Genomic DNA, 12,426 nt, shown 5'->3' with positions numbered 1-12,426 from the left:
CCCGCCTTCTAACCTCGCGCTGCTCGCCTTCTACGCCTGCGTCGTACGTTTCCGGTGCGCACGCCGGTGGCCCCGCCCCTCGCGCTGTACCACGCCCTCACAGGCTCCGCCTCTGCCGCCTGGATCCCACCCCTCTATCTGCGGGACCCTGAAACGTAATGATCCTACAACAGCCCCTGGAGCGAGGCCCCCCAAGTCGGGACCCACGGGCCACCACTGGGGTGGCTCGCGGCCTGGACGCCAGGTGCGTAAGCAGTCCCTGGGTGGCCGGACTAACGGAGGGCAAGAGCTTTGGCTGGGGACCCAGGGCCGGAGAGGGTGATCCTGGGAAGTGAGGCGAGGTGGTGCAGGAAACCGTGGTGCTCGAGCTTGTGTTGGAGCTGGGAAGCCACGGTCAGAATTTCCGAGGTAGCCTGGTGGATGACGGCCTGGGAAAGGAAGGTGGCTTAGGCCACACAGACCAGACTGATTCTGGAATCCTGGCTTACTTTGCAGGCTCAGGAGGGCAGATCATCGGGAAGGGGCCAAGAGAGTGGGCTACACCTGGCTCGGTTTCCCGGCTCCCCTCTCCTTGGAGCTGTGCCCATGAGCACGGAGACCCCTGGAGAAGGAGCTTTAAGTTTGGGGGCAGATGGGTCCCCTGAGATGTCACCTTTGGCCCTCCTCATCAGTTTGCCTCCACCCTCAACATCCCTGCTTCTGTTCCTCTCTGGTCTTTCCCCCAGGGAGCCCTTGCACAAGCAGTTTCTTTCCGAGGAGAACATGGCCACCCACTTCTCTCGACTCAGCCTACATAATGACCACCCCTACTGCAGCCCCCCTGTGACTTTCCCCCAGGTCCTGCCACCACTCAGGTAGGCACCTCCCCTTGCGGGGCCTTCTAGAGGATCCCGTGCAGTCGTCAGGGCCCCTCCTCATACCCTGCCTCATCCCGCTATTTTTAGCTTCTAGCCAACTTCTGTGCTGTTTTCCATCTTTGGCTCCAGGGGACCTGGACCTGGTAGGAGGTGGCTCTGCCAGGCCAGCCTCTGCCCCATAGTTTCACTGTCTTTTTTTCTTCTTTCAGGAGCTCTTGCCCAGAGCTGCTTCTGTGGCGCTATCCTGGGAGCCTGATCCCTGAGGCCCTCAGGCTACTGAGGCTGGGGGATACCCCCAGTCCCTTCTACCCTACATCCCCAGCTGGGGACATCATGGAGCTCTAAGTGCTGGCGGCCAATGTCCCTCCCCACCTTGTTCCCAGACAACAAAGACCAGCAAAACCCACCCCGACCCCCCCAGAAAGAAGAGGTCCTTCCCCCTGTAACAGGATAGATGATACTGAACTCAGAGAAACCCTGAATGGGAGGGGCAGCAGCTTGGGAAGGGGAAAGTGTCACCCTATTAGAGAATAAAGATTTCTGAGCAGTTGAAGGTTTCTCAACAGCCTTTGTGGAGGGTGGAGTGCTGGATGCTGGGGTTTCCTCCTCAAAATCTTCCCTGGAAAACGGTGAGGGCAAGCCAGGTCCTGGCAGGCCGGGCTCCAGGCATTGAGAATGTGTGAGTCAGAGCCTCACCCCCCGCCCCCGAAGTGGCCGACTGACTCCCTCCCTTCCTCCAGTTCTGGGGAGTCAAGCTAGGGATCAGGCCATATTCCAAACCATTTAAAGTTAAAAGATTCTTTTATTAATAAATTCTTCCTCCCCACCAAACTTTATCCCCAAAATAAATATCCCCCCCACTTTAGGGGATGGGTTATGTGTGTGTTTGTGTTAGGGCCAGCCCTCCCAGAGGGCCAGCCTCCTTAGTGTTAAGAACAGGTCCTTAAATCTGACCCACTTCCAGGGCTGAAACTCAGTGTTAGTTGAATTTTAGCCCATCGGAGTGGGTGGGACCTAGTGTGTCTGTCCCTCAAGTCAGTCAGGCCTCCAGGACTTGGGGAGAGCAAAAGACCCCCTTGTGCAAATGCTGCAGTTCCTTAGTATTGTGTCGCTTTGTGACCCAGCTTACAGCTCTCTGCCCTGGAACCAGAGACAGGGCAATCTAGACACCTTGGAAGACTCCCCTGAGCCCTAAGCCCAGTCTTTGGAGGTGAATCACCTCACCCCACCCCCTTGTGGTTGGAAGAGTCTGGCTCGGGTTGTGTCTGGAAGGCCAGACTGGCTCCAGAATGAATGAACGGACGATGAGTGGGACCCAGCGCGAGTGCTCCTCACTGGATCAGTGCCACACCTGGGCAGCCCTCTCCACCAGTCTCCTCTATAGGGGCTGGAAGATAAGAAGTGGGGTTGTCATGATTTGGGGGCATTTAGGGAAGTGATGGGGGAGGTGGGAGGAGTGAGGGTGGAAAGGTCACTTACTAGTAAACTTTTCTCTCCGTCGGCACCGTCTCCAGACCAGGAAACCAGAAAGCAGCGCCAAAACCAAGGCCAGACTAAGAGCGCCTCCCAGAATGGGCCAGAGCAGCCTGAAGGGAGCGGGAGGTGCCGCTGCGCCTAGTGGCCAAGACTCAAATCAGATCTTGCCCTTGGGAAGCCAGTCCGCCCTCAAGGGAGTCTCAAGCTTTGCCCCACACAGTGTTCCCCAACCTAATAGAAGCCCCTTCCCCGTCAGTCTTCCCTGACTTCCGAGATCCTTTTCGACGCCCCAGCAACCCTCTACCCACTTCTAGGATCCGCTTGCCACCGGCCCCGCCCCCACTCACATCCCAAGCAGAAGTCGCTGTGCGGTCGCGATGGACACGAAGCGCAGTCCATACACTTGTCGAGATCCGCGCTCCAGGAGCTGCCGCTAGAGCATGGGGCGGTGCCTGGGGAGGGGGCTGCAAGTCAGAAGCTGGCGGCTGGGCGCGGCTATTCTGGGGGCTGAGGTCAGGGTCAGTCGGCTCAAATAACGTGAGTCACCATCGCCCCCCCCCACACCCCCGCATTCCTCACAGGTGACCGCACCGCCTGACCAAGACACGGCAGTGCGGGAGGGGGTCCGGTAGCGCGCGACTGGGGGGGGGGGGTGATATCCTCCCCCCACCGCCAGTGTGACTCACTCCTGGGCACTGGGCCCGACCCCAGTCCCTCCTCCCGCATAACTGGGCATTGAAGTCACCGGATGGAAGGGGCACCCCCACATGGTATAGAGGGCAAAGACCCCAGTACCCCTTCATGATTCTTAGCTATCGGGACTGGTCAGATTCCATCACAGACCAGGGTGAGGGCATGCCCACTTCACAAAACAAACGTCCTTCCCTCTCTACTCTGGCTCGAACTTTTGAGACAGAAGACCCCGCACCTGATTGAACAGGCAGCGGAACTGAGACTTGGATTGTGGATAAAGATTGGAGTGGATTGAGATCTTCCCCACTTGAAACACACTGCCTAAAGACCATGGATCCCAGAACCCCATGTCTACCCGGTTCCACTCAGATCTCCAGGCACTCAAATTCCATTCCTGACCACCCCAAAGTCCGAGGTTCACCATCCTCTGAGCCAAGCATACCTGGTGCTTGTTCCCCGGCCGCGGCGCGTATCAGAACCAACCCGAGTCCCAACACGAGGATCTGCGGCAGAGGCCAAGGCCAACCCGGAGCCATGATTGCCGGTCCCGCTGCAACAGCAGTCTGTTCCCACTATCCGAGGGCCAAGACTCAGGGCTGGGGCCCCGCCCCGCCCCCGCCTTCCGGGGCGGAGCCCTTGCCTTTGCCCGCCCCAACATCCACTCTGAGCTCTGCGTGCCGAGAGCAAGCAGTCCCCTAACGAGCCATTCATTCAACTCAGTCCCTTCGAGTGTCTAGGACGTCGCGAAGACGTTTACCCTGACCCTCCCTCTGCGAGCCTTAGTCCCAAGGGTGTGGAGCGGGGAAAATCAGCTATAAGACAATTACAAAAAAAAAAAAATAAGTAAAAAGAAATTATCTATTATTTTTCAATTCTGGGGTGGAACCACCAGGCAAGCAACTGAGCTCTGCGCACAGCCTTTATGTTCGCTTGCTTTGTTTGGTTTTTTTGGTTTGTTTTCTTCTTTTTTTTTTTTTTTTTTTTTTGAGACAGGGTCTCATACTGTATCCCAGACTGGCCTCAAACTCGAAACAATTCTGTCTCCGCCTCCCAAGAGCTTGATTGCAGGGAGGCGCCACCATATCCATACTTCTTTGATTTCTTTGGTTTTGTTAGGCAGGATCTCGCTTTGTAGCCCAAGCTAGTCTCTATCTCCGAATTCTCTACGTTTGTTGTATGTGCGAGTTTTTGCACGCGACATTATTTTTTTAAAAAAGATTTATTTTATCTTTGTGTACGTGTGTGCGCCACATGTGTATAAGTGTCCCTGGCGTCCAGAGAGGGCAACGGATCTCCTAAAGATGGAATTACAGGTGCTTATAAGCTGGGTGCAAAAAAAAAAAAAAAAAAACGGTGACCTGTAAGAGCAGAAAGGCTCATAACTGGTGAGTCATCTTCCCAGACCCACATGCTGCTTTCTTTTTTTTTTTTTTTTTTTTTTTGGTTTTTTCGAGACAGGGTTTCTCTGTGGCTTTGGAGCCTGTCCTGGAACTAGCTCTGTAGACCAGGCTGGTCTCGAACTCACAGAGATCTGCCTGCCTCTGCCTCCCGAGTGCTTGGATTAAAGGCGTGCGCCACCACCGCCCGGCCACGTGCTGCTTTCTTAAGGGCCTCGAGGATATAACAAAACGAGTTGGCTCAGCGGTTAAAGAGGCTTGTTGCCAAGCCTGCCAATCTGGAGTTCGATCCCCGGGGCAAGTAGAGTAGAAGACCAGAACCATTGCTAGCCCTCTTCTGATCACAGGTACGCAGTATGACAGCCACACACCGCCCCCCGCCATGTGCCCTTTAATTTGTACCTTAGGACTTACCTGCAGACGGGCTATGAAAAGTTGAGTAAATTCTCAAGTCACAACTCAGCGGGTAGCAGGTGTTGACTTTGGAGTCTCCAGTAACTAAGGCACCCGGCCTAGAAACGCACGCTGGCTGCCGTCGTGGGGGGCGGGGGGGTCCTGCCCCTCCCAGAGGGAGGTGGTCCAGTGACGTAATTGCGACTTTAAGACCCCTTGCCTCCGCCCTCGTCCCTACTTTCGACTTGGGAATCTTTGCGGTCTCTTGCAGGTGAGCCTGGGGCAAGTGTGGAGATATGCAAGCCGGGGATGTGGCAGGGTGCGTGCGGGCGTGTGCAGAGAGCTGGAACTTCGATCCTAGCGGCAGCCACTTGGGTCCTCAAGTCCCTAGGTAGAAAGAGGTGCATCGAGACCCGCGAGGCGATCGAGTCCCCGCGGCCCCGGAAAAGTTAAGCACCCCTCCCCCTCCCTGGGACAAAGGCACCGAAACCCGGGACGCCCCTCCTCCACCTGCTTGGCTTCTGTGGGGCGGGACTCCCCTCCCCCTCACCTGCGGGCGCGGACCCAGCTTCGGGCGCCGCCATTAAGCCCCTCCTGGTCGCGCACTTCTAGGCTTGATAGATAACCAGCCAGCCCCGGGTGGCCGAGGCTTACAGACGCCCTCGGACAAAGCTGAGGGAGTACTCGGTAAGTGAAAAGGGACAGAGATGAAAAGAGGCGGATGTCTCTCTAGATCTTGACTCGGGTCTCCAGCGTGAGACTGCAAGGGAGAGGAGTCGAAAGGGGCCTATGCCATTCTTAGGTGCAAGGTGCACACTTAGAACCCAGGGTAATGGGGAGCCACAGCCTGGCGCCTAGCAGAACTGATCCCTCAGCGCCAACAATGTGAAGTGCGACGTGAAGGACACAGGTGCAGCCTGTCACAGAAGGCACTGGGGGTCTTGAATTTTAACTCCTTGGGAAGCTGTGTCCAGAGAGGGAAGGAAGCATGGCCTTTGATGTAAAATTCAATAGAATGCTCCCATCTTTAGGGCGTGCACCTTGACCCTTAGAAGTGGAGGCTGGACTGAGAATCGGCTGGTAGCCTAGAAAAATCTGCTTTTGGGTGAAAGGGTTTGTTTTTCCTCCTCCCTCTTGCCCTCCAGGGCGTGCTGAGCCTGGCCTGGAAGGGCCTCCAGCCACTCCCAGCGATTGGGAAGAGGTACCGGGAGTGTGGGGGAGGGCTAGGCCTGGGATTTCAAGGAATTAGATCCACCTGAACTGGAGCCTGGAGTGGAGCTGGGGGTTTCCTTTAGAGCCTGGGTGGGTGATGGGAGGAAGCTTGAGATCTCACCTGAGGGCTGAAGTGATAAGGTTGGACCTGAAACTTGTAGTTAGAGCCCAACCATCCCAAAATTACACCCCTGATATTTCACCCTCTTTGTGACACTCTGCTCACCTGATAAACTGTACCTGAGGATGCCTCTCAGTTTGTAGAGGGTTTGCCTGGCCCTGAGTTCGGTCACCAGCGCTGCCGTTATCTAGGTGAGGCCTTACAGGTAAACACCTGTTACCCCAGCACTCAGGAGTTGAAAGCAGGAGGGTCAGAAGTTCAAGGTCATCCTCAGCTAGCTGGTGCTATGTTAGACCCTGTCTCAAATAAAGTAAGTGTCCGAGAAAGCAGCTGTCACTGCACTGGCCCACGCTTTTAGCTTTGTCCTATTTCCTGTCACCTGCACAAAAAACTACAGGATTTTGTGCTTTGCCCATCACAGACTAGGGAAAAATTAAATTCTTGTTTGACTTTTGATTGGCCCAGGAAGTGTATCTAAGCCATACTGCAGAACAGAGTAGCCAACTGCCAAGGTACTTGGTGTTGGTATCGCAGCTGGCAAGATACAGAACATCTGGGCCTGCCACACTTTAACACTCCTATTTTCATCTTTCCACGCTACACAGCCCCTCAACCTCATCATGGCCTCTGCCAGTCTGCAAATCTTGGGGATCGTCCTGACCCTGCTTGGCTGGGTCAACGCCCTGGTGTCTTGTGCTCTACCCATGTGGAAGGTGACAGCCTTCATCGGCAACAGCATCGTTGTGGCCCAGATGGTGTGGGAGGGGCTGTGGATGTCCTGTGTGGTCCAGAGCACTGGCCAGATGCAGTGCAAGGTGTACGACTCGCTGCTGGCGCTGCCCCAGGACCTACAAGCTGCCAGAGCCCTCTGTGTCATCACCCTCCTCGTCGTCCTGATTGGCCTGCTGGTCTACCTCGCGGGAGCCAAATGCACTACCTGTGTGGAAGACAAGAATTCCAAGTCTCGACTGGTGCTCATCTCCGGGATCACCTTTGTCATCTCCGGTGTCCTGACCCTTATTCCTGTCTCCTGGACTGCCCACTCCGTCATCCAGGACTTCTATAACCCCTTGGTAGCTGATGCTCAAAAGCGGGAGCTGGGGGCCTCCCTCTATCTGGGCTGGGCAGCCTCGGGCCTTTTGCTGCTGGGTGGAGGGCTGTTGTGCTGTGCCTGCTCCTCTGGGGGGGCCCGGGGACCTGGCCATTACATGGCCCGTTATTCTACATCTGCCCCACATTCGGCCATTCGGGGACCCTCTGAATACCCCACCAAGAATTATGTCTGATGCTTACTGGGGAGTGAGGCTCTACTGGCCAGGGAACCTTAGGACCCTGAGCTGAGCCATCAAGAAACAATGCCTAGGAGTTTTGGGTTGTTTTTCTTGTTTTTCTTTTGCAGTAGCGGATATTGAACCTGGGGGCCCCACAAGTTTGGGGGGCAAGCACTCTACCGATGAGCTAGGGTTGGCTCTATCTGTTTTTGAGACAGGTTCTGGTTTTCCTGCCTCAACCAGTCCAGACTCTGTCTGCCTCTGCTGTTGGCATTTTGGTCATGCATCGGGAGGGGTGACACTTTTAGTCTGTGTCTTTATTCACTCTGGGCATCTTCTGTGGAACCTGTTTTGAGACCACTTGTGAATCTGGCCTTTGTGAACCCCAAGATGGCCTGTTCCAAGAGTCCCCAGTCCTGGAAGGGCAGGTGATAAGTTACCAAAGAATTTTCTACTCCAAGTCTTCCAACCTTTGGCCCCTACATCCCCTTACCAAAGTTACCATGGTCTCCCCCAGATCAGGACCCTCCACCCCCGTTTCTCTAACCTTGCACATTTCCCTGCCCACACATTTTACTAAATAAAAGATGGTTTTTATAATGTGCCTTTGATGTCACTTGGTATTTGGTACAAGCGTAACTAGAGGGAGGTGGCAGTTCCATAATCAATTCCAAGCTTTTCTGGCTCAGACCCCATATTCTAAGCCAGTAAGCTTGCTGGCTGGAACCTGGAGCACCCCGCACCCCCATGCCTTTCCACAGATCAGAGGAAGCGCAGTTACAATGTGCTTTTATTACCAGCTCAGGTTGGGGAGTGGGTAGGGCACCGGGCAGCTTGGACTCAGGCAGTGGTTGGGCTGTTAGGTCACAGTGCGCATCTTATTTTGAAGGCAAGGAGGCTGAGGTCCAGGTTCTTGGGGTAAGGCAGAGCTCAACAGAGGAGAAGACACTAAGTCAGTTCAGGAGAGGAGACCACAGCAATACCCTGGGAGTCAGGGAAGGGCCAGGGTACCCAGTAGCTTTGGCGCATTCACAAGGTTGCAACCACTGCAAAGGGCTGGCTCAAGACGGACCAGCTGAGATTCTCCTAGAGCCAAGTCTTAGCCAAACAAAGAAGTGAGTGGTGCATGAGTTGATGAGAGATGCAAGGGCACAGCCCAGTGCCTGGGCATAAGGCTCTGGTTCCAGCTTCTGGGGGAAGCCTCACACATAGTCCCTCTTATCCAGTCCTGAAGCACCCGAACGGGAGGGGATGGAGTAGCCCAGCCTGGGTCCACGGGGCCGCTCGAAATGGGACGGGGGACACGTGCAGCAGAGGAGCCCTCCACCCAGCATGAGCAGTGCCGCCGCTGCCCAGCCCAGGTAGAGGGAGGCCCCCAACTCTCTCTTGAGGGCTTCAGCCACCAGTGGGTTATAGAAATCCTGGATGATGGCATGGGCTGTCCAGCAGACAGGGATGAGCACCAGGATGCCCGAGAGGAGAAGGAGGACCCCTGCGGTGAGCACAATTCGGGCCTTGGCACCTTCGTCCTCCACGCATGTGGTGCACTGGGCACCCGTGATGGCCACCAGCAGGCCCAGCAAAGCCAGCAGGAGGGCAACAACACAGAGGGCTCTGGCAGCCTGCAGGTCCTGGGGCAGCGCCAGCAGCGAGTCGTACACCTTGCACTGCATCTGGCCAGTGCTCTGGACCACACAGGACATCCACAGCCCCTCCCACACCACCTGGGCCACAACGATGCTGTTGCCGATGAAGGCAGTCACCTTCCACAGTGGTAGGGCACAGGACACCAGGGTCCCTAGCCAGCCTAGCACTGCCAGGGTCATGCCCAGGAGTTCAAGACCAGTTGAAGCCATCTGCTCCTCTGGTCTTCTCAGCTCTCAGCCTGAATCACGCACTCGACAGGGTTGGGGGCGCGGAGTTCGAGTTCGGGTGGGTCTCACTGCTCAGGAGGTGAATCTGTTGCTCTCGGGCCAGGACAGACCTCACATGGGCGGACCTCGCACATCTGATACTCACTGAATACCAAGACGTCCTTAGGTCTTGCTCAGCAGGATCAGGATCGCCTGTGGCCCATCAGAGACCCTCCAAACCTGCCACGGACTCAGAACAGCCGCGGTCCTCTCTGCTGGCTGCTCCCGTCCTTTCTCGGTTGAAGTCCTCTAGGCTGGTACACTGCTTGTCTCAAAACAGAACTGTGAGGTGTCACCTGGGGCGTCTGAGGGCGCTGGTTGCAGGCGGGGTTTTAAGGCCTAGGTAGGGGAGGAGCCGGGCAAGGGACCTAGAGGCTCCATTGGGTAACAGAACCAGAGCAGTGGTGAAAAGGGGGTGGGATGGGGGCCCTCAGGTTTAGGGTAGGGTGCCAAGACCAAGTGGAAACCGGGGTCAAAGGAATTCCGGGAAGACAGGACACACAGAAAAGGGACGAGAGGAGCCAATTTATTGGCTTGGAACAGAGAAATGGGCCGATGAGTTCTCAGCCTCAGCCTGCGCCCTCTTTGCCACCTGTCTGATTCACTCTGTGGGGAAAATATGCCCCCATTATCCATCATCGTACCCCTCTCCACCCCCACCCTTTCAGGACTCTCTGGAATCTGATCTGTCTCCAGTCTCAGTTCAATAACCCCGGCAGCTCCTAGGGGAGAGGCCCCGCCTACAGTTTCCCAGACAACAGGTACCTGGCGCCCAGCTCAGGTGGCATTACCAAGGCAACGGCCTAGAAAACTACTCCCCCCCCCCCCCATACACACACGCATACGATTCTACCTCAGCTCAGGTGTTCCCACTCCACCCCCATTGCCGAAACTAGGGGGCTGAGCCTAGCGGCTGGAAGTCCCTAGTGGCCTAGTGATAAAGAGCCCGTTGTAGCGATGGGGAGGGGCAGAAAGGGGCCTGGGGCAAGAAGGGACAAGGAGGGGACTCTGGGATAGGGATTTCTGATAGTTACATGAATAGCCAGCCAAGCAAGCCCAGACACTACGGAGGTGGGCAAAGGGGTCAGGTCCCTGAGCCCTGACTTCCGGTCCCTTAGCGTCTCCATTCACAGAATGCTGCCTGATTTCAGCTCAAATTCTGATCCCACCGGGGTGACTAGGGAAGACTAAGTGTCTTAACCTCTTTGGGCCGGAGACTGAGTTGAGAAAACTTAGATTCTGCATTTCACAAGGGACCACAATCCTGCCAATATGTGCACATTTCAGGGAGGTCATGGGAGACATGAGCAATGCCCTTCTGGAGGTTAAGAACTTCTGAGGCCTTTTCCTTTTTCTTTTTTCACTTTGGACAGTATTATAGCCCTGACTGGCTGGGACCTTACTGAGATCTGCCTGCCTCTGCCTCCTGAGCCCTAAGAGTAAGGTGTATACCACCATGCTCAGCTTCTAAGGACTATTAGGGTTAAGAAAGAAAGAACGAAAGAAAAAGAAAGAAAGAAAGAAAGAAAGAGGGGAAAAAAAGAGGCCAGGCCAGCAACCTGAATCCCAGGTGTTTCACCTGCATGTATATAGGCACATGTGTTCCTGGTGCCTGTAAAGGCCAGAAGAGAACAGTAGATTCTCTGTAACTAGCATTACAGGTGGTTGTGAGCTACCAGGTAGGTACTGGGAATCAAACCTGGAAAGAGTGGTCTTAACCACTGAACAATCTCTCCGGCCACAGTCCAGAGGTGTTTCAAGCCAAGCAGTAGTGGAACATGCCTTTAATCCCAGCACTCCAGAGACAGAGGCAGGCAGACGCGTCTGTGAGTACAAAGAAACCCTATCGGCCAGGCGGTGGTGGCGCACGCCTTTAATCCCAGCACTCGGGAAGCAGAGGCAGGCGGATCTCTGTGAGTTCGAGACCAGCTTGGTCTACAAGAGCTAGTGCCAGGACAGGCTCCAAAGCCACAGAGAAACCCTGTCTCAAAAACAAACAAATAAACAAACAAACAAAAACAAAGAAACCCTATCTGGAAATAAATCAAAGCAAAAAAAAAAAAAAAAAACCAAAAACCTTGCAGGTATGGTGGCATATGCCTGCCTTTAATCCTACCACTCAAGAGGCAGAGATGGGTGAATCTCTGTGAGTTCAAGGCCAAGCTGGTGTGTATGTGTGTGTGTGTGTGTGTGTGAGAGAGAGAGAGAGAGAGACAGAGACAGAGACAGAGAGAGAAAGGAATAATGAATACACCCAATGTCAACAGACTTCCACATGTGTGCAAGCATCCACAGGCAAGTACAACTTTGCATGCGCGCACACAAACGGATAGGACATAATAGCTTATGCCAATCTCAGCACTGCAGACTCTGACACAGTAGAGGATCACCAAGAGTTCAAAGCCAATCTGGGTTACACAGTGAAACTCTGTCTTTTAAAAGAAAGATAAGAAAAGCCAGGCATTGTGGTGCATGCCTTTAATCCCAGCACTTGGGAGGCATAGACAGGCCAGCCTGCACTACAGAGCTAGTTCCAGGACAGCAAAGTCTACACAGAGAAATCCAGTCTCAAAAAACAAAAAACAAACAAACAACAAAAGGAAAAAAAAAGAGGCCTGGAGTACTGACATATACCTCTAATCCTGGATCCTGTATATACTCAGCTGCACCCACATACACATAAATCTTTTGGGGGGGGTTGCTTTTGTTTTTGTTTTTTTTTTCGAGACAGGATTTCCCTGCATAGCTTCAGAGCCTGTCCTGGAACTTGCTCTGTAGACCAGGCTGGCCTCGAGCTTACAGAGAGCTGCCTGCCTCTGCTCCCCAAGTGCTGGTCCCTGACCACATAAAACTTTTTTTTTTTTTTTTTTTTTTTTTTTTTTGGTTTTTCGAGACAGGGTTTCTCTGTGGTTTTGGAGCCTGTCCTGGAACTAGCTCTTGTAGACCAGGCTGGTCTCGAACTCACAGAGATCCGCCTGCCTCTGCCTCCCGAGTGCTGGGATTAAAGGCGTGCGCCGCCACCGCCTGGCTGCGTGCTTTTTATTATAAGGAAGACCTGGGAATGTTATGGTTTTGGTCCCTTTAAGAGATAAA

At 54.4% G+C, this 12,426-nt stretch overlaps 4 protein-coding genes across 4 annotated transcripts; 2 read left to right on the top strand and 2 right to left on the bottom strand.

The window, feature by feature from the left end:
* The first annotated feature begins 3 nt into the window (after positions 1-3).
* On the top strand, positions 4-1,407 carry Hcfc1r1 (host cell factor C1 regulator 1). The gene is made up of 3 exons (XM_041676189.1): positions 4-244; positions 726-854; positions 1,067-1,407. Exons 1-3 carry the CDS (start codon positions 159-161, stop codon positions 1,200-1,202), a joined length of 351 nt encoding a protein of 116 aa, XP_041532123.1. The 5' UTR covers positions 4-158; the 3' UTR covers positions 1,203-1,407.
* A 218-nt stretch (positions 1,408-1,625) lies between these two features.
* On the bottom strand, positions 1,626-3,626 carry Tnfrsf12a (TNF receptor superfamily member 12A). Its single transcript, XM_041676188.1, has 4 exons — positions 3,469-3,626; positions 2,681-2,785; positions 2,337-2,471; positions 1,626-2,244 (listed from the first exon to the last, which is right to left on the bottom strand). The coding sequence occupies exons 1-4, from the start codon at positions 3,560-3,562 to the stop codon at positions 2,189-2,191; spliced, it is 390 nt and encodes a 129-aa protein (XP_041532122.1). The 5' UTR covers positions 3,563-3,626; the 3' UTR covers positions 1,626-2,188.
* Positions 3,627-6,769: 3,143 nt separating this feature from the next.
* On the top strand, positions 6,770-7,435 carry Cldn6 (claudin 6). The gene has a single exon (XM_041676546.1). The coding sequence runs from the start codon at positions 6,770-6,772 to the stop codon at positions 7,433-7,435; it is 666 nt and encodes a 221-aa protein (XP_041532480.1).
* A 1,187-nt stretch (positions 7,436-8,622) lies between these two features.
* Positions 8,623-9,276, bottom strand: Cldn9 (claudin 9). Its single transcript, XM_041676515.1, has one exon. The coding sequence runs from the start codon at positions 9,274-9,276 to the stop codon at positions 8,623-8,625; it is 654 nt and encodes a 217-aa protein (XP_041532449.1).
* Between the last annotated feature and the right edge of the window lie 3,150 nt (positions 9,277-12,426).

The sequence above is a fragment of the Microtus oregoni genome, unplaced genomic scaffold (assembly GCF_018167655.1).
Source record: "Microtus oregoni isolate MIOR12 unplaced genomic scaffold, Mior012 000027F_ref0000203, whole genome shotgun sequence".
In the NCBI taxonomy this organism is placed as follows: Eukaryota; Metazoa; Chordata; class Mammalia; order Rodentia; family Cricetidae; genus Microtus; species Microtus oregoni.
This window is presented reverse-complemented; position numbering and strand designations above follow the sequence as displayed.